This window comes from Nannospalax galili, unplaced genomic scaffold (assembly GCF_000622305.1).
Source record: "Nannospalax galili isolate Female #2095 unplaced genomic scaffold, S.galili_v1.0 scaffold11, whole genome shotgun sequence".
Lineage (NCBI taxonomy): Eukaryota > Metazoa > Chordata > Mammalia > Rodentia > Spalacidae > Nannospalax > Nannospalax galili.
In genome coordinates this window covers 6,416,432-6,436,098 of record NW_008330735.1, presented here as the reverse complement: position 1 = coordinate 6,436,098, position 19,667 = coordinate 6,416,432, and the positions used below count along the sequence as shown (strand labels likewise).

Genomic DNA, 19,667 nt, shown 5'->3' with positions numbered 1-19,667 from the left:
TTGATTTGTTTTTGTTTTTTTAAAGACAAGATACTATATTTATATAGCCCAGGCTGGCCTGGAATTCATGTTCTTGCCCCAGCCTCCTTAGTGCTGGGGTTTACAGATGTGTGATATCATGCTGACCTAATAAATGGCATAATCCCTTGATGGATTCATAATGTGATGGCTATTAGGAGAGGGTAAAAAGCAGGTAAAAAAATAAAACTGCATCTAAATTCATACTACTCTGTGGCTCAGGAAGAATGCTCTAATAGCAGTGTTTTCCAGAGTTGGTCCAGGGGCCTTAGAAGTAGCTAAAACTCAGGATCTGTGAGTTTAAACTATTCTATAAGAAATCTAAGACCTGTGTTGGTAGTTTCAACTACTTAGCTTGGGAGAATGAGGCAGAAGATTGCTACTTCAGCCTAGGAGTTCAAATTAGCCTGGGCAACAAAGCAACACCCATCTTTAAAAAAGGAAAAGAAATCTAAGCATCACTTGCCTTCTTTAGCTGTTTTTTGAGGGGGAGTGTTGGGGGAGATGAGGTAGTCTCACTGCTTTTACTCTTAGTTCAGGTTGGCCTTGGAACTTATGCCTCCCCAGTACTTGGGATTATAGGCATGTTCAACCACCTCTAGAGCCTTTACCCTGAAGTTTTTCAGCAGATATGGCAGCAGATTGAATGAATGTACAGTTGATATGAAAGTCCATCTGCCACTTTTAAAGTCGGACATAAAACAGATTTGCTCATGTATAGAGAAAAAAGACATTTTCCTCATTTAATTTTTTAAGACTATAAAGGGAGGGCCTGGAGAGATGGCTCAGTGGTTGAGAGTACTGGTGGTTGCTCTTCCAGAGGACTTGGGCTCCATTCCCAGCACCCATATGGCGGCTAACAACCATCTACAATTCGAGTTCCAGGGGATCTGACATCCACCTTCTGACTTCCTGCTGGCATTGCACACACGGGTGCACTTACATACATGCAAGCAGAATACACATACACATAAAATAAATAAAAAATAAAGCGTATGAGCCGGGCGTGGTGGTGTAGTCCCAGCACTGGGGAGACAGAGGCAGGTGGATCTCTGAGTTCAAGGCCAGCCTGGTCTACATAGTGAGTTCCAGGACAGCTGGGGCTACAGGGGGAAACTCTGTCTCAAAAAGACCAAAATAAATAAAAATAAAGCGTATGAAGGGGCTTAAGACTATAAAGTTGGAGAACTGCTGCTGTATTCTATTTAATAAGAAAATGGTATTTAATGCTCATTTTTATTGAACAAAAGTATATGATAACTTGATTTACTCTTTATGCAAAATAGCTTCTGATAAAGTATACAGTCCAGAAAACACCTGCTCTTTAAATGACATTTTAATGCTTTGTTTTATGATATTGGATCCAGGGACAAATGCATTATTGACTTAAGTTAGGCATGAGATTTTTGAAACAGTAACTTCAGTTTGTTATTCTTTTTTCCCCCTTCAGGCAGCTGAGTATGTCCCAGAGAAGGTGAAGAAAGCGGAAAAGAAATTAGAAGAGAATCCATATGACCTTGATGCTTGGAGCATTCTCATTCGAGAGGCACAGGTTTAGTGATAATAGGATTACATTTCCTTCTCTATGGGTCCAATCACACTACTTGGTTCTGCAGTAAATAATATTTTTATAATCCTAACATTGTAAATGCTGTTACTGGTTTTCAATTTTAGAATCAACCTATAGACAAAGCACGGAAGACCTATGAGCGCCTTGTTGCCCAGTTTCCCAGTTCTGGCAGATTCTGGAAACTATACATTGAAGCAGAGGTTAATATTTTATTTATTTTTTAATATAGCATCTGATGGGGGGATTGCAGCATACACTGCAGTGATAGAAAAGAAGTTAGGAGCATAATACAGTCAGGACAAGGAGGATTTAAATGTCTCTTGCCTTTATTTTGTAAAATAGGTATGAAGGAGTAATTAAAATGAATTTTTGAAATTTGGGTCGTTTACAAGCTGATGATTGTTGCATTTTGGAGTTGCAACAACATTAAAACAGTTTCAATGGTATTGGAGTGCTTTAGCCTTTTATTTACTTGTCATGTGTCAATTTATTGCCTCCTGTGTCATTTATTTAGAACTCATTTTTCTTTTATTCTTATAACAAACTAATATGAATGGAATTATCTGAAAATACAGAAATGTTACCTTAATTTCATAGAGTATGTTGAATGTCTGGTGAAATGAAACATTTAAGAGAATAATTTCACATTTTAATTTTGTGAAAAATGCATGGTTTATCAGTGTAAGCATTTCAATAATTTAAAGGTTTTTTTTTCCCATATGATGAAGCTTGCATTATGCAGAAATAAGCTAATATGACTCAGACTTTTTAATTATAATTTACCCCAATGATATTTTGATTTTTTTTTTTTTTTTTTTTTTTAAATTTTGAAACCCGAAGTTAGGGATGTTTAATGAATAGGAATCTCATTCTTGAGCAGAAAAAAAACTTAAGTTTTGGAAACTGGAGTAACAATCAAAGCTACAATAAAGTGTTATTTGTCAGAATCAATTGGCACTAACTAATCTTTCACAGATTATGAATTAATGGGATGGAAGGGAGAGATGGAAATAATTGGCATATTCACATTAAGCTAAAAATGATAACCATTTCTTTTTATTTGTACTACTTATGCAGTACTTTTAATATTTTGTAATATAAATTCTCAACATAAATTAAGTACACTGCAGCCTCAACATTTTCTGTTTTAGCTGAAATTTGATCATCTGTGGGTCTCTTGGACCTCTCCAAAGACTTTAGCCATCAACAGTACTGAATAGACTTCGTAGCACAATGTTACCTGTGATGTGTCCTCAGAATATTCACTCCCAGCCAGCAACATAAACAGAGGCTACAGTGTGCTCATTGAATTGGTGCTATAGTTTAGATTGTATTATTTTGTGGGGATGGAAATTACTGAACAATAACAAGAACTGTGTGTGTGTGTATATGCATGAGTGTGTTATTTGTGCATGTGTCTGGATGTAGATGTGGCTTGTATGTTTATGTATGTATGTGAGAAAGAGACTGTAACTTAGATGGAGTCTGGTAGTTTGGCCCATAACCATATTCTTAAGGTTTCACCATCTTTCCTCTGGAACTATTTCTTTCATATACTTAAATCATTAAGGTATATGGGCTTGGGAACTGGACAGGCAAGGCCTGTCTGAAGTAGACTGAAGGAAAATACTGCTTCTTACTACTCAATAAAACAAGGAACCTGGATCACCTGCACCCATTTTACATTCTAGTCTGGCTTTACAAACACATTAGCTTATATTTAAGCTCAACAGAAGCAAACATAATAACATGATTGTTTTTGGATAACAAAGTGGTACCTTCTGAGTTATGAAATTCTTTTTTCTCCAATATTCAGTATTGAGTTTAAACTAAGCTGGAATGGGCAGTTAGAGTCTACATTCTGCAATTACAAACACAAAATTTGTTTTTCACCATATCTTTCCTTACTGTAAGATAACAAACTGCACTCTAAAAAAGAATTCCAAGAAAGAATAGATGTTATTCCAAGGGACCGAAAGCTGTCTGAATAACAGATTTGTTTCTATACTATCTCACACACAAATATATATGTATGCATAAAACATATGCACAGCTGGGCGTGGTGGCACATGCCTGTAATCCCAGCACTTGGGAGGCAGAGGCAGGCGGATCTCTGTGAGTTCAAGGCCAGCCTGGTCTACATAGTGAGTTCCAGGACAGCTGGGGCTACAGGGAGACCCTGTTTGGTCAAAAAGACCAAAAAAAAAAAAAAAAAAAAAAATTGACAGAAATATGTATATGTATGAAACATCTGTTGATAAAAATGGTACCAAATACATGTGTATTTAAATTTTTATATTTCTGGTTTAGAAATTACCATATTAAATTGAATGTGAGTTTCTGAAATACATATCTGAACTGTCTTTTTCATGGTTTGCTCTTTATATTTTTATTACCACATTTATATTTTAATCATGAGTGGCTAAAATTTTCTTTGCTTATGCCACTTAGTGTGACCTCTATTTTTGTTGAAGACACAATTTATTTACAATTCGTTTTAAAAATCTGAATTAATAATAAGAATGTTTTTACATTGAAAGTAATTTGTTTACATGACATACTGTATGAATCCTTAAGAAAATAAAGTTCTATTATTACATTGTTGTAACTCAGTACTTCATGATGGGGAAGTTACAATGTTACATTTATTTATATTCAGTTAAACTAACGTGTAATTCTAAATACGTTAGATTTTTTTCTAATAGAAGATACATCTTTAGTAGGAAAAAAAATAATTTGCTTCTCCAGGGACATTTCTTGCAGTCTTGCTTCAGGACATTAGGGTAAAGGAAAACAGTTTAAAATTTTATTTTTTAATTTGAAATAAGTATATTATTATCTATTTAGAAAAGAAGTTAGTGGTACTAGATAACAATTTTTCTCATCAGTGAGAATTGGGAGTAATAAATACCCATGTAAAATAATATGCTTTAAAATGTCATTTTTAATTCATTACCCACCTTTTTATTTATTTATTTTTTGCTACAGTATAAAACTGTTGGTGGTTAAAATTCTTCTGTTCTAATGAATGGGCATTTAGGAGCAGACTGTATTTTTTATAAGGTTTTGAAAATTAGGCCAACATATTTTAGTTTTATATATAATATTTAGGAGATCATTTTTGTCGCAAGCCCTGGAAATGTATTGCTTTGCTCATTCCATACCTTCTGCCTCATATAACTACCAAAAAAGATAGTTACTAGGGACAGGGTCTAAATATGATTGCCTAGTTCTCATGTAAAGGAAACATTTTAGTATGTCTCCAGTTCTGTTGAATTGTATATAATGTCTTAAGTGAATTTTAGTTGGTTGTTGTTTTTTTGGTTTTTTTTTTTTGTAATTTAAGAAATGCTCTTTGAACATTTCAGGGTATTCTAGACCTAATCAGCCTCAGTGATCCTTACAGAACCACTTTTTACAGTGATTTAATGGGTCACTAAGTTATCACGAAATTAAGGACCATTAGAAATTTTCCCCTTAAATTTCTCTCCCTCTTGTGGTTTCTATAGCTTTTCGTAAAATTAGATGGTCATTGTGACAACATCTAAGTTACACTGTTTTGTTACAAATTGTTTGTTTTGGATTGAGCCACACTCATAAGAACTTCCAACTGAAGGATGTTTTCATTGGTAGCTGAAGGAGAATGAAGAAGGTAATGCTCCTGATAATAGGAATAATGTATCTGCTCTCTGTGAAAGCTGTAATTGTTTAATAAAGTATATAGAGAATTGATTGCTTTTTATTTTTAAAAATATAAGCGTGAATTCTTTGCTCTATACTTGGTTTTTCTTTCCTTTTATATAATAGGTTGTGAAATATAAAGTATAATTTTCACTTTTTTCAAAATAACCGTCTTGGAAAATGGAAGTCAATTCAGGATGGGATACGAGTGACATAAATTAAAATAAACTTCTCCATTCTTGATTGATTTAATGCCTTTATATAGCAGTTTAAATTGTATTATGTTTTCTGTATACTGAGCAATGTGATTTTTTTTTTTTAATGCAGAAAAAGTTACATTATTTAGGGTATGGTAATGCCTATGCTTCAGCTTGCAGCCCTTTATAAAAAGTCTGTACTCTTCTTATAAATCCACTTTTCCTGTTTGTAATAAATGTTGGTCCATGTCTGTGTGATTATTCAGATTTTACTCTAAAACTATGCTTTTAAATCTACAATTTCCTAAATGTTATCATAAGTATAGAGATACAAAATAGTAAGTACTTGCAAACACAACTGAGTGATCAGATATCTGAAAGTGCTATGACTATAGTACTGTTTTATAAGTTAAAGAAACACTTGCATGTTCACTATTATAAACAGTAAATTAAGTTTCATTGAAGTATCTTCTATCCATTTATGTAGGACTGATATTTAGGTGTTGTCACTATTACTAACAGTGTCTATATTTTTCCCCTCTTGTAACCCAAGGAATTTCATACTAAACCTATTTGCAAAAGACATATTTACTTAGGTAACACAATTTCTTTAATTAAAACCCATAGTTTATACCTTATAGGAAATTTGTTTTCTGTGAAATTTAGCCATTCATTTTTAGGCAAAATACTATGCTCATCAACCAAATTCTTTATGTTTCTCAGCTTTTAAAAATTTTACATTCATTATTTGTGTGTGTTTACATGCACGTGTGCTCACGTGTATGGTGTTGCCCACCTATGGAGGTCAGAAAGCAACTTCCAGGAGTCCATTTTCTCCTTCTAGCACGTGGGTCTCTAACCCACTGAGCTGTCTTGTCTGCTTTCTGTTTCTCAACTTTGTAAAGCAAAATTAGAGTGCCAGGTGCTGTGGCTTATGCCTGTAATCCCAGCACATAGAAGGCTGAAGGAGGAGGATAGTCACAGGTTCTAGGCCAGCCCATGCTACTGGTGAGTTCCCTGGCTAGTTGGGCCTACAAATGTGAGACCTGTCCCAAAAACCCAAAAGAGAATAGTATGTATCTGAAAATGTGGGAAAATAAGTCTCTTGGCAAATTTATGGTACATGTACATTCTAAAATTAGTTGTGAAACACACTACTGGATCATGCAGTGTGATGTTTCCTGAAGGTAGTGTTTTAGCCTCCATTTCTACATTTATGGAATATACATTGCCTAAATATATAGTACCTAAAAGTGTTTAAAATTTATTGAGAATATAGCCATTAAGATCATAGAGGGTAACTGGTGAGTTCCTCTTATCCTGAGAAGTGATGCACCTCAATGTGGCACTTGTGAATGAACAAACATGCTTAAACCCTTCACAGTGTCACAAACTAGAAACCTCCATAGTTGGAAATAGAAGTAATAGTTTTTTGTTGTTGTTGTTTTTTTTTTTTTTTGGAGACAGGGTCTCCTTGTAGTCTCAGCTAGCCTGGAACTCATTATGTAGACCAGGTTGGCCTTGAACTCAAAGGCCTGTGCCTCTTGAGTGCTGGGATTAAAGGATGTGCCACCACGCCCAACTGGAAATAAAAGTAATTCTAACACATAAACCTTTCAGGGTACACAACTTTGAGCAGGTGCCATAATTTTCTCTTAATATAAAAACCACCTAAGGGGGGGGGTGTGGTTTTTTTTTTTTTTTTTTTTTTGAAAGGATGGTTTCACTGTGTAGCTCTTCCCTGGCCTGATATTCACAGAGATCTGCCTGCTTCTGCTGTGCTGGGATTAAAGACATTTACCACCATACCTGGCCTCAGTTATTTTAAGGTTTATTTTTATTTTTTATTTATGTGCATGTGTCTGTGTATGTCACATGTGTGCATGTGCTCATAGAGGTCAGAAGAGGGCATCAGAACCCTAGGAGCTGGATTGTAGGTGGTTGTGAGCCACCTGATGTGAATGCTGGGAACCAAACTTAGGTCTTAAGTGCTTAAGTCTTAAAAACTGAGCCATCTCTCCAGTGCCTAAAATATTTTTTTAATACAGTCATTAAAAAGTTGTTTTTCTTTTGAGGCAGGATCTCTTATTAAAGAGCTGTGCTTGGGGCCAGCCAAATGATGCAATGGGTAAAGTTGCTTGCCCACAAGTCTGATCACCTGAGTTTGGTCCTTGGTCCCCACATGGTGGAAGGAGAGAACCAGCTCCTGTAAGTTGTCTTCTGACCACCACACCTGCAAACACAAAATTTTTTTAGAGACTGTGTGTTTCTTTTTTGTTAATTTTTGTTTTATTTTGGGTTTTGTTTTTGTATTCTTTTGTTTTTTGAGATAGGGTTTCATGTAGTCTGGCTACAGACTTGCTATGTAGATGAGAGTTACCTTAAATTACTGATTTCCCCCATCTCTACTAATTCCTCAAGTGTTGGGATTATCGGTATACTGTACCACACTCAGCTGGTTTTTGTTTAATTATTGTGCGTGAGTGCCATGTCATGCAGAAGTGGAACGCCAACTTTCAGGGGTTGGTTTCCTCTGAATTCCAAGGATTGAACTCAAGTTACCATGCTTGTGTGGCAAGCAACTTTACACTCTGAGCCTTCTTTTGTCCTTTTTTGTTTTGATTTTGAAGTAGGCTGTTCTCAAACTCATGACAATCTTCCTGTCTCTGCCTCCCAAATGCTGACATTACAGATATACATTCCTGTACCCAGCTTACAAACTGCAGTTTTAAGTAAACGGCAAGAATTTATTGTTACTGAAATATTTTGCTCTTAAGAAATTCCTAACAGAAAGCATAGTTGGTTAGTGTAATGATGTGATAGATTGAAGTCTATGGACGTTTCCCCTATCTACTGGACTCCACAGTCATTTGGACAAAAATAGTAAATTTGCCTTGAATACAACTTGAGAAACTCATCTGCTTTTCTAAGGCCCAGGGAATAATGTGGGTAAGTTACCATTTTGTATACTTTAGAGACTTCCAAAGAAAAGTTTTCTGTTTAGAGATATTAAGTAATAATTCTAAAGTCAAATCCATGCTAAAGGCAAAATGTTGAAATGCACTTTTGAAATAATATATTGAATGTTAAAAGGTAACAAAGTCCTAAAGCTGGTTTTTAAAAAATCTTAAATTGAAATAATAGCTTGCTAGAACATGTTCACATAGCCATTTTAGGTATAAAATTTTAGCTTTTGCATACAACATGACATTTTCTTTACCATAAAATTCATGCATGGGAGATGGCCCTTTTTTGACAGTGATAATTTCTGCAACCTTTCATACTAGATTTGAAGAAGGTTGTTGACCATTTAATAATGATAGCCTTCCTGGGATTTTTTTTTTTTTTTTTTTGACACTGTAAATGCTGGAAGAATTGGCATATTTAAAAGCTAGAGTGGACATTGTTTCAACTCAGAAATGTAGAGCCAGATGAATTTGGTTAGCCCCCTCATGTTATACATTAATCAGTCAAGTTGCTGTCTTTTGGAGTCAGAGCTTACATGCGAAAAGCTTCTGAGTTTACATGCCCGAACTTTGCTGCTGTTCAAAGAATGAACGCGAGAAATCTTCACTGTTTCTAGCTTCCATTTTTGAAGATGAGGCTTCTCAAGCCCTAGCATAGACTACCATGCCTCAAAACTGTAAGCCATTTTAATTATTTTATTTTATTTTGAGATAGGGTCTAACCATGTGGCCCTGGCTGGCCTGGAATCTCATAGAGATCTGCTGGCCTCTGCCTCAAGTGCTAGGATTAAAGATGTGTGCCATTTCCAGCTAAACTTGCTTTGTAGTTATATAAAGTTAAGAAAAGTCAAAAGTACAGTACAGAATACTCCCAAATGTGCTTTACATTGATTAACCAGTTAACAGTTGACTTGTTAGTTGTCCCTTGGCATTCATGGAGGTCAAAGACCCAAAATCCATGACTGCTCAACCCATCAACCCTCTCTGTACACTCCTCCATGTCATCTGGATTGTTAATACAGTGTGAATGCTATTTGCAAATACTTGTTATCCTATATTTGGGGGAAGTGATAATACGGAAAAACAATCCTGTGTTCAATCAGTTTCTTATTTTTATTTCTGAATATTCAATCCATGGGTTCAGAGTCCACAAATTTAGAGGGCCAACTATTATGCTCTGTCAATTTTCCTCAACTGTAAACAGTTGGGTTGCTTTGTTGTGACCGTTAATACTTTAGTTTTTTTGTTTTGTTTTTGTCTTTTTGAGACAGGGTCTCCCTGTAGTCCCAGCTGACCTGAACTCACTATGTAGACCAGGCTGGCCTTGAACTCACAGAGATCTGCCTGCCTCTGCCTCCCGAGTGCTGGGATTAAAGGCATGCGCCACCACGCCCTGCACTTTAGTGTATTTTTAATAACATATATAAGCAAACTTCTGAAATTCAGAAAAGCAGTAACTTTGCTATAGTAATGACCTTTGTATCAATTTTTCTGAATTGGATCTAACCCCAAAACATATTTGTCATTCCTCTTTAGTCTCTTGATGTGGAAGAGGTCCTCAGCCTTAAATTTGATGCTTTCTTGTTAGAGTTAAGTGACTGGTTTTAGCTGAAAACCCAGTTTTCAGCGTTACTCTTCAGAGACACCATTGTTTATGGCTCTTGGTTTGATGTCAGTTTTGGTAGTGTGCTTCAGCTGTTTAGTGATTGCTTCTCCATCTAAGTGACTACTTTTCCTTTGCAAGTTAGAAATATGAAGTATATAATAAAACAGCTTAACATACACAAGGCCCCACGTTAGATGCAAGTATTCTGAGACAGTGCCATTCAACAGCTGTCTGCTCTATTGAGAATTATTGGTGATTTGTACCCAGTTTTTTTTTTCTTACCAAATTGTTTTTCAATGTTTATTGGGTATACATCAGTTACGTTATTAATAAGTTTTTGATGATTGAAAAACTACTGAAAAACACTCCTAATAGCTACCCCCCCCCCCCCTTTAAGAAGATTACTGGTGAGTATAGTTCTTTAAAATGACAAGATTATAGTAGGTTTTAGTTCAAATATAAAAATCACTTGCTCGAGGTACCTATGAGGTTTAGATTCATTTTGTTTTGAAGTAAGATATCACTATTTAAAAGTCTGACATCTTTTACTTCAAGAAAGATTTATTTAGATATTGTGTTAGAAAATACTGAATATACTTTTTTTTTTTTTTTTGAGACAGGGCCTACAGTATGCTATGTATTGTAGTCCAGGCTGTCCTCAAATTCAAGATGCTTCTGCCTCAGCTTCTGAGTGCTGAAATTGTAGGTGTGTTTTACCACACACAACTAAGTGCAGTATGGCTTTATATTTTTTCTTTAATGTTTTTATTTAGGGACTGGTTTTATGTAGCACTGATTGGCTTCAAACTTGGGACAGTCCTTCTACCTCCACCTCCTTAGTGTGGGAGTTACAGACATGTGCTACTACATCCAGTTCAATGTTCAAACATATCTGGCTGGCTTACATAGTCCCCAAATACTGTATTTTTTTTTTCTCTTTTATCTTTACCATATTTTTTTAAAAATTATTTTTGTGACTTAAAAAAAATTTTTTTTTTACTTTTTATGTATGAGTGTATTGCCTGCATGCATGTTAGTACACCTGTGTTGTGCAATGCTCCCGGAGTTCAGAAGAGGGTGTCGGATCGCCTGGAACTGGAGTTACGGACAGTTACTAGCTGCTGTGTGAGTGCTGGTAATTGAACCCAATCCTCTGCAAGAGTAGCCAATGCTCTTAACTACAGAGCCATCTCTTCAGCCCTGTATTTTTGTGACTTGGAATTATTTGACTGTTACTTCCAATAATGATCCTTCTCCATCAAAATGAGAAATAATATGAATTCAAATGTTTCCGATTTGTAAATTATAGAGAAATTGGAAAAATCTAATGATGTATTCTGGACAAGACTCCTCAGATAACTATCTTTGTTTTGTCTTTGTAGCCCCAGCTGGCCTGGAATTCCCTATGTAGACCAAGCTGGCCTCATTTTCGTAGACATCCATCTGCCCCTGGTTTATTTTAACCCATTTTTACTCTGAGTATATATTTGTAGTAAATTACATATTTTTGTAGACCTTACCCAAAGTATGCATGGAATTGTATTTCTTAAAAGTAAACAGAAACACGTTACATTTTGAGTACAGATCTTTAGTATTTAATTTTATGAAAAGTAATGTGAAAGGTACTTCTAGAAGTGGGGAAATTTTTTTTGAGGCAGGATCTTGCTGATTAACCCACACTGACCTTGTCCTCTTGATTCCCTTGTCTCAGCCTCTATAGTGCTAGATTACACAGGAAGTGCCACCACACCCTATGTGAAGTGTTCTTTAGGCTTTAGGAGTAAGTAGTGGAAAGGAAAAGCCTGTTTTAGAAAAAGAAGATCTTTCGTTTTGGTAGTTTTGAGACAAGATCTCCCTGTAGCCACAGCTGGTCTGGCATTCACTGTGTGTAGACCCCAGAGATCCTCCTGCCTCTGCCTCCCAAGTGCTGGGATTAAAGATGTGCACCACCACACCTGGCCTTCCAATTGTATTTTATGAATAACAGCTCACTCTTATTGAAACTTTAATATATTCCATGTAAAACTGGGTCTGGTAGTGCAGGCCTGTTATCCCAGATACTTTGGAGGCTGAGGCAGGTGGATCTCTTGTGAGTTCGAGGTTAGCCTGGTCTGCATAGCAGTTCCAGGCCAGCTGGGGCTACAGGGAGATCCTGTCTCAAAAATACCAAAAAACTGAAGTGGACTGGGATGTAGCTCAGTGATAGAGCACTTGCCTAGCAGTCCAGGGCACTGGGTTCAATTCTGAATAGCCCCCCCCCAAAAATTTATATATATATATATCCTCCAGTGCATTTTGTGTTAACCACAGTTGGTTAGTCACAGTTTACCATTGGATGTATGAGTATAATTTTGAGACTTTATTTTGAGGTTTAGAGGGGTTTAAGTGTTAAGCTAATGGGAAATGAATGGCAGAGCTAGGGATTTTAAACTCAATAATTCTAATTCCTTAATCTGGACTCTTAAATCCTTGGCTACTAAGAAACCTAGAATATGGCATATATGTGAAAGTAGATATAATCCGGGTTAATGAGTTCCTTTCTTCTTTGCTGGAGTCTCTTGTATTAGCTATGTTCATTTAAGTCTGTCAGAATTTTAGGATATACCTGACAGATACATTATTCAGGCCCGTAAAATTGCTTTAAAAGACTTTTCAGCAAATAGCAGGATACAAATATTTTGCATGCTGCCTCAGTATGCTTTATACAAAAAAAATATTTGGGACAGCGTCCTGCTATGTAGCCTTGACTGGCCTCAGCTTCCAAAGTGCTGGGATTACAAATGTGAGCCACTGCATCAGGCTTACTTTATGTAAGGTCTCTCAAAAATTCTAGTTGTTAGCTGGCACGCCTTTAATCCCAGCACTGGGGAGGCAGAGGCAGGTGGATTTCTGTGAGTTCAAGGCCAGCCTGGTCTACATAGTGAGTTCCAGGACAGCTGGGGCTACAGGGAGACCCTGTCTCAAAAAAGACCAAAAAAAATTCTAGTTGGTGCTATTCTATATATTTATTTTTAAAAACAAAGATTGTTAAGATTTTTCTTAAAGTAAGCACATATTCTTTCATATTAATACAGCACAATGTCTGTTGATAGAAACCCCTAAGTGATAATGGCCGTTTATGAAATAAGACGTCTTTATTTTTTAGGCATTGCCTTTTCTGGTTTTTGGTGGGATTTTTTTGTTTTGTTTTTTTTAATTTTTAGTTGTTTGTACATATAATTTGAAATAGCAAAAAAAGAATTTTACATCCAAGGGGATAGATCTTTATTATTTTGAGCTTTGAAAGGATTAGAGCGAGCCGGTCGTGGTGGTGCACTCAGGAGGAGAGGGGTGATCTCTGTAAGTTCCAGGCCAGGTGGGGCTACAGGGATACCCTGCCTCAAAAAGACCAATAAAAGTTAGGTGGGCGTGGTGTTGCATGCCTTTGATCCCAGCACTTGGGAGGCAGAGGCAGGTGGATCTTTGTGAGTTCGAGGCCAGCTTGGTCTACATAGCGAGTTCCAGGACAGCTCGGGCTACAGAGAGGCCCTGTCTCAAAAAAAAAAAAAAAAAAAAAACCAAAAAAAAAAACAAAAAAAACACATTTGTTACTCCACCCTCAGTACAGGGGATTGAGCCCAGGGCCTTGTGCCTACTAGGTAAGTGCTCCACTGCTGACTTGTTCTCAACCCTCTTTATCCCTCACATTCCGCATTATTTTCATCTATTTCTGGTTTAGTAACTAGGTAATTAAAATGACATTTTCTTAAGACCAAAGTGAAGAGTTTAGGTAGAGTATATTTGTGTGCTAGTTACACACACACACACACACACACACACACACACACACACATACACATGAATATTGTAACCCAGGCTGGCCTAGAACCTGTCATCTTCCCTCTGCTTCCCAAGTACTGGGTTAACAGGCCTGTGCCACCATCAGGTCCTCTTCTAATACCTGCTTGTGAAACAGTTGTCTTCATAATTTTCTTTCCAGATAGAAGCTCTTGCAAAGTAAGTTTTCTAATAAGATAAACTACACTTTGTTTACTGTGATATGTTCAGTGGGAGATTTTTTAAATTAACTTGAAGTTATAAAAGAAATCTTTAAGGAAAAAATAGGTTGAAATTAGGGGCACAATACCTAGTATTATAAAATTCATTGTAGAGAATGGGGAATTCTCAGTTATTAAAGCTATGTCAGCATTTCTAGTTACTTTGTATTCAATACATAGTGCAAGCCAGTCTCAAACTTGTGACAGTCCTCCTGCCTAAGTAAGACCCTGATTTATGATTTATCAGGCCTCAGATTTGAACAACATGCATAGGCCACCATTTGAACATATGTCCTGTTTTTTATGTTACTGAAAACTGAAATACCTCATTGCAGATACCTAGTAATGATGGTAAAAAGCCATTATGATATTTTAAAATTTAAATTATTTATCTATGAAACAATTTGCAATTCCATTTCCCAATATTGAGATGTAAATTTTTACCTTAATATGTTTAGATGTGTTTATTCTGAGTCATTTTATGGGTAAGAAACTCTGTCATAGTCTGTCACTTTTAGGAGATTGTCTAGAGAAAAACACAGAATTATAGTCCGACATTCAAGCTTTGTTTTTTCATTGAAAGCCTAGTCCTTAAAAGAACCCTAAAACAAGGTGGGGTTATTAGTAGAATGAAACAGGTGCCTTTTGATGTATGTGCCTGAGTTGTATTCAGGTAAATTGCCCAAAATTAAAAATATTTCCTAGTAGTACAATTAACTGTTGAATTGATAGTGTTCAAAAAGTCATTAGTTGCTGGGCATGGTGGCGCATGCCTTTAGTCCCAGCACTCCAGCACTTGGAGGCAGAGGCAGGCAGATCTCTGTGAATTCAAGGCCAGCCTGGTCTCCATTAGCAAATCCAGGCCAGCTGCAGCTACAGGGAGACTTTGTCTCAAAAAGACCGAAAAAAAAAAAAAAAAGCCATCCGTTATTTGTCAGGTCCCACAACATATGTTTTCAGAGGTTTTACATTGCTATGGGTACAAAATAAAAAATATGTTGTTTTAGATTCTTGCTTTCACTTTTTAGTCAAGGGAAATTATTTGTAATATTAACTTTCCACTATCTACTGAGTAAATATGTCAGATGTTAGTTGCTATGAACATCTCTGAAAAAAATATTTGGCATAGGAGACAATTGTATAAAAATAGCATAATTGGAGTGGGCTGGTCAAGGAAATCCTCTTAAAGGTAAAGATTGGTACCCTGAGGCCTGGAAGTATATGAAAAAGTTAGCTGAGGATCCTTGCCAAAGAGAATGGCAAGTAAGACGAATTCTTGATCCTCCCGCCTCCACCTCCTAAGAGTTGCATTACAGGAGTGTACCACACCTGGCCTGCCTTGATGGATTTTAAAGCTGTATTTTGTTCCTTGGCATTCCAGTATTCTAAATAGATTTAATGACTATTACATGAAAATTCTCTCAAATACAAAAACATGGGCATACTGACCAGTAGTTCATCTAGAATTGCAGTTGAACTGCTAGGAAGTAGCATTGGGAGGAAAAATTACAAACATCTGAAATAGAATATTGAAATAAGGTGAACAATTTTGTTTTAGGAAAAAATTAGGTTGAAATAATTCTGAACCCATTCATGCAAGTTTAGAAGTTAAGTAATGAAAATTTACTATCCAATTCTCAAAGATAAATTGTATATTTATATTTAGATTTTCTCATTTGGTTTCATTTTTTACTTTTAAGTTTTAAGAAACCATAAAACTCTTTTCCCCTTCAATTGTATTCATACGGTTTGAGAAGAAAGGGACATTAAACAAAGTCTCATTTTGAGAGGAAAAAAAAATCTAGGCGTTTGCTTTTCATAGTAGGTTGAACTAGCTCAGTTGCATCAGATGACTTGATTCTTTGAAGTATTTTAATCATGAATAGCATTTTTTTTACTAAGTCCAAAGATACCACATTGCTGATGTCTAGCTAATTTAATTTCATGACAGTTTGCAAGTTGACCTATGCACAGAAAAGTATCTAGTTCATTTGTTGTATGCATTTTATTAAGAATATACATATGGTTGGGCGTGGTGGGAGGCAGGGACAGGTGGATCTTTGTGAGTTTGAGGCCAGCCTGGTCTACATGGTGAGTTCCAGGACAGCTGGGGCTAAAAAAAAAAAAAAAAAAAGGATATACATATGAAGCTTGCCCTGCTCCTGGGTTAATATGTAAGTTAATATTTTAGTGTACCCTGAAAGGGACAGTGACACCAGAAGAACAATAACCAAGATTTAAATACACCACTTGTTATCTTTTGATCCTTACTGTTAAAGGTTGAAATGTGGTTTTAAATAGAACAAAAATGTCTGGATGTCTTCTGAAATATCTAAATGCTTAGGAAATACCTAAGTACATTAAAATCAACAGAAGTGAAAGCACAAGAGTAGTGGTTTCCAAACACCACAAAATGAAGGCGTGGTATGATGGCACATGCCTTTAATCCCATCACTTGGGAGGCAGAAGCACGTGGATCTCTGAGTTCAAGGCCAGCCTGGTCTATATAGTGAGTTCCAGGCCAGCTGGACTTGCAGGGAGGCCCCGTCTCAAAAAGACCAAAAAATAAAAAAAGGGAAGGGGGGTGGATCCGTCCATGGCAGGAAATAACTATTTTTACAACTACTTTGTGTATGTGTGTGGTCAGGGCGTGTGCTGGGGATTGAACGAGGCTTCATGTATACCAGACAGGCTCTCAACACACTGAACCTTACCTCAGACTTCTGAACTTTAATTTCCAAAAATTAGAAAGTAATAGTTTATAACAGGGTTTTAATTTTTAAGTAGCCAATACTGGTAATATACAGGCTTAGAAAAATACATTTTTATATTTAAGAATGCTGAAAAAAGACTTTGTGCCCATGCACCTGGGCATGTGCACCACAGCACAAATGTGGATATCAGAGGACAGTCTGTGGGAGATGGTTCTCTTCTTCCACATGTGGGTCCCAAGGACTGAATTCAGGTTGTCAGGCTCAGTGGCAGGTACATTTACCCACTGAGCCATGTCAGGGGCCCTTAAAGACTGTTCTTTTTAATTGTTAATAGCCTTAACATTTACATATTTTAAAGAAAGCTTTTTTTTGACATTTAGAATTATCTCCTCCTTCCCTTCCCCTTTTCTGTCTTCCTCTGTTACCTGGGTTGTCCTGGAACTTGCAGTCCTTCTGCCTTAGCCCCTGGAGTCCTGAGATTTATAGACATATGCTCCCATGCCTGGCTTTAGAATTATCCTGGTATGTAACATAAAAAGAATGTGTATTTTTAGAAGATTATCAATGTAAAGTTTGTACTAATATACCTAAAATTCTAGAAACTGACTGGTTGTGATTTAGGGATTAATCTCTGATTGAATACAAAAAAGTTAGGCATCTATATTACAGTAAAACTTCTGAGTTATTTATATGTATAAAAATTTTAAGTTTTCACATGTTGAATTATATGGGCTGATATTGCTGCATTAGTAAGTGTAATCACTTTAATTCCCCATCCTTTTGACAGGTTTGACTAATACTGCTTATTTACATAATGTCAGTGATTCATAAAAAGGTATTGAGACGTTGGTATACTCAAAAATATACGGACTGGTGAGATGGCACAGCAGATAAAGATGCTTACTGCCAAGCCTGATGACCTGAGTTCAATCCCTAGAACCTACCCGGTGCAATGAAAGACTTCCACAAGTTGTCCCCTAACTACACTGAGGTGTTATACCCACACTCCTATGAACACAATATATATTTTTTAATAATATATAATTTTTAAATTAAAATAAGTGTTTTGCTTCAATGTAAGTGCACCTATGTCTGCAGTGCCTGTGGAGGCCAGAAGAGGGCGTTGATCCCTTGGAACTGGAGTTAAATTGTTGTTAGCTGCCATGTGGGGGCTGGCAACTGAACCTTGGTCCTCTGTGTGAGCAGCAAGTACTCTTAACCACCGAGTCATCTCTTCAGCCCCAATACATAAGAATAGTTTCAACTAAACATTTAGATTTCAAAACTCTCAGTGAAAGACTAGCTTTCAGTTTTACAAAAAGGCTTTAGAAGTTGGTTTAATATTGTTTACTATATTTCTAAGATTTTTGTGGTTTTTTTTTTTTTTAACCTAAACCTTTCACTTAGACCATGCAGACTTTAAAGGTATCAAATTGTTGGGTTTCTGAAGCATACTGTTAAATACTAATTTGAAAGTTCTATAATGTAGAACATATATTTGGTTATTGAGTTTCACTATAATTTGATGTTTTTGTTTTGTTTTTTGAGACAGGATCTCACTATGTAGACCAAGCTGGCCTCCATCACAACGTAGATCCTCCTGTCTCTGCCTCCTGAGTGCTGGGATCACAAGGTGTGTGCCACCATGCTCAGCTACATAATGTGATTTTTGCCTTTGGGATTTACTGTCTCAATGAATTTAGGATTTTTTTTTTAAGAGTGGTTGCTTTTCAAAATAGTTTTTTTTTTTTTTAACTTGATAAAATATATTGAAGGGGAATATTGAGTATGAGTTAGGTTAGTTGCTTCAGGTCTTTTTTGAAAAACAAGGCTGCTGGATAGGTTTTTGTTTTTTTTTTTTTAAAGAACATCCTGGGGCTGGAGAGATGGCACAGTGGTTAAGAACACTGACTGTTCTTGCAGAAGACCCAGGTTCGAATCCCAGCACCCACATTGCTGCTATCAACTGTCCATAACTCCAGCTCCAGGGGATCCAACGGCCTCTTCTGTCTGACACGGATGCACTTACATACATGCAGGCAATACATTCATACACATAAAATAAAAATAAAATATTTTAAAAAGAACATCCTACAAGCATTGAAGAATTGTCAGTACAGCAAATAATTACTAAACCAGAAACTTATTAGAAGAGAAAAAGAAGGAGTTCAGAAAGATAAGTGGTTTAACTCTGACTCAAGAGAATTTGCCAAACTGGTAGAATTTCAGCTGTAATTGCAGATCTTCTAGGATCTTGGGCTCAAGACCTACCCTAGTGGAATTCTAGTTGAATATTTTTTTCCCTTTAAAGTTCTATGCCAAAAAGGCCACACTTGAATGACAGTGAACTGAAAGCAAATCTATGCCTTTTTACAAACCATAAGGGGATGAGGAAAGTTGCTTTGATTTGATGTATGGAATTGGTGGAAATCCTGACATGTAATAATGGTCTTGACATGAATTGCATGTAAAAACCCATCAATTTAAGATGGACTTAACCTCAATTATGCTACTAGGTGCTTGGTGATAATTTATTCAAACACTTTCTGTAGGAATACACCTTTATATGAAGTCTCAAAAGGTTAATTCCACCATGTGAGGAAAGAAGCATTTCAGCAAACTAAGCATGTAAAGAAATGCTGATAGTAGATACAGACCTCCACAGACTGCAGAAATTAGAATGGAGATTGAATTAAGTTAATAGATTAAACACAGAAAGAATTGGAGAGCCAAAAGAGTTCAGTTTGTGACTGTAAACAGAAAACAGTTAAGACATTTCTTCTTGGAGTTCTAGAAGAGACATTGGACAAAGGCAAAGTTTGAAGAAATAAATTCCCAAGAATTTTCCAGAATTCTAGACTTGACTCAACAGATTCAG

The 19,667-nt window shown here is 36.3% G+C and overlaps 1 protein-coding gene across 3 annotated transcripts in view; it reads left to right on the top strand.

The window, feature by feature from the left end:
* The window catches only part of Cstf3 (cleavage stimulation factor subunit 3), an 85,016-nt gene that overhangs the window by 18,363 nt on the left and 46,986 nt on the right, over positions 1-19,667 (top strand). For 2 of the 3 annotated variants that reach the window (XM_008851560.2, XM_029555299.1), the window contains exons 2-3: positions 1,469-1,570; positions 1,693-1,788. In XM_008851560.2, coding sequence (XP_008849782.1) covers positions 1,469-1,570; positions 1,693-1,788 — 198 coding nt within the window. The remainder of the gene's footprint in view (positions 1-1,468; positions 1,571-1,692; positions 1,789-19,667) is intronic. The other variant, XM_029555296.1, reaches the window with a different exon arrangement.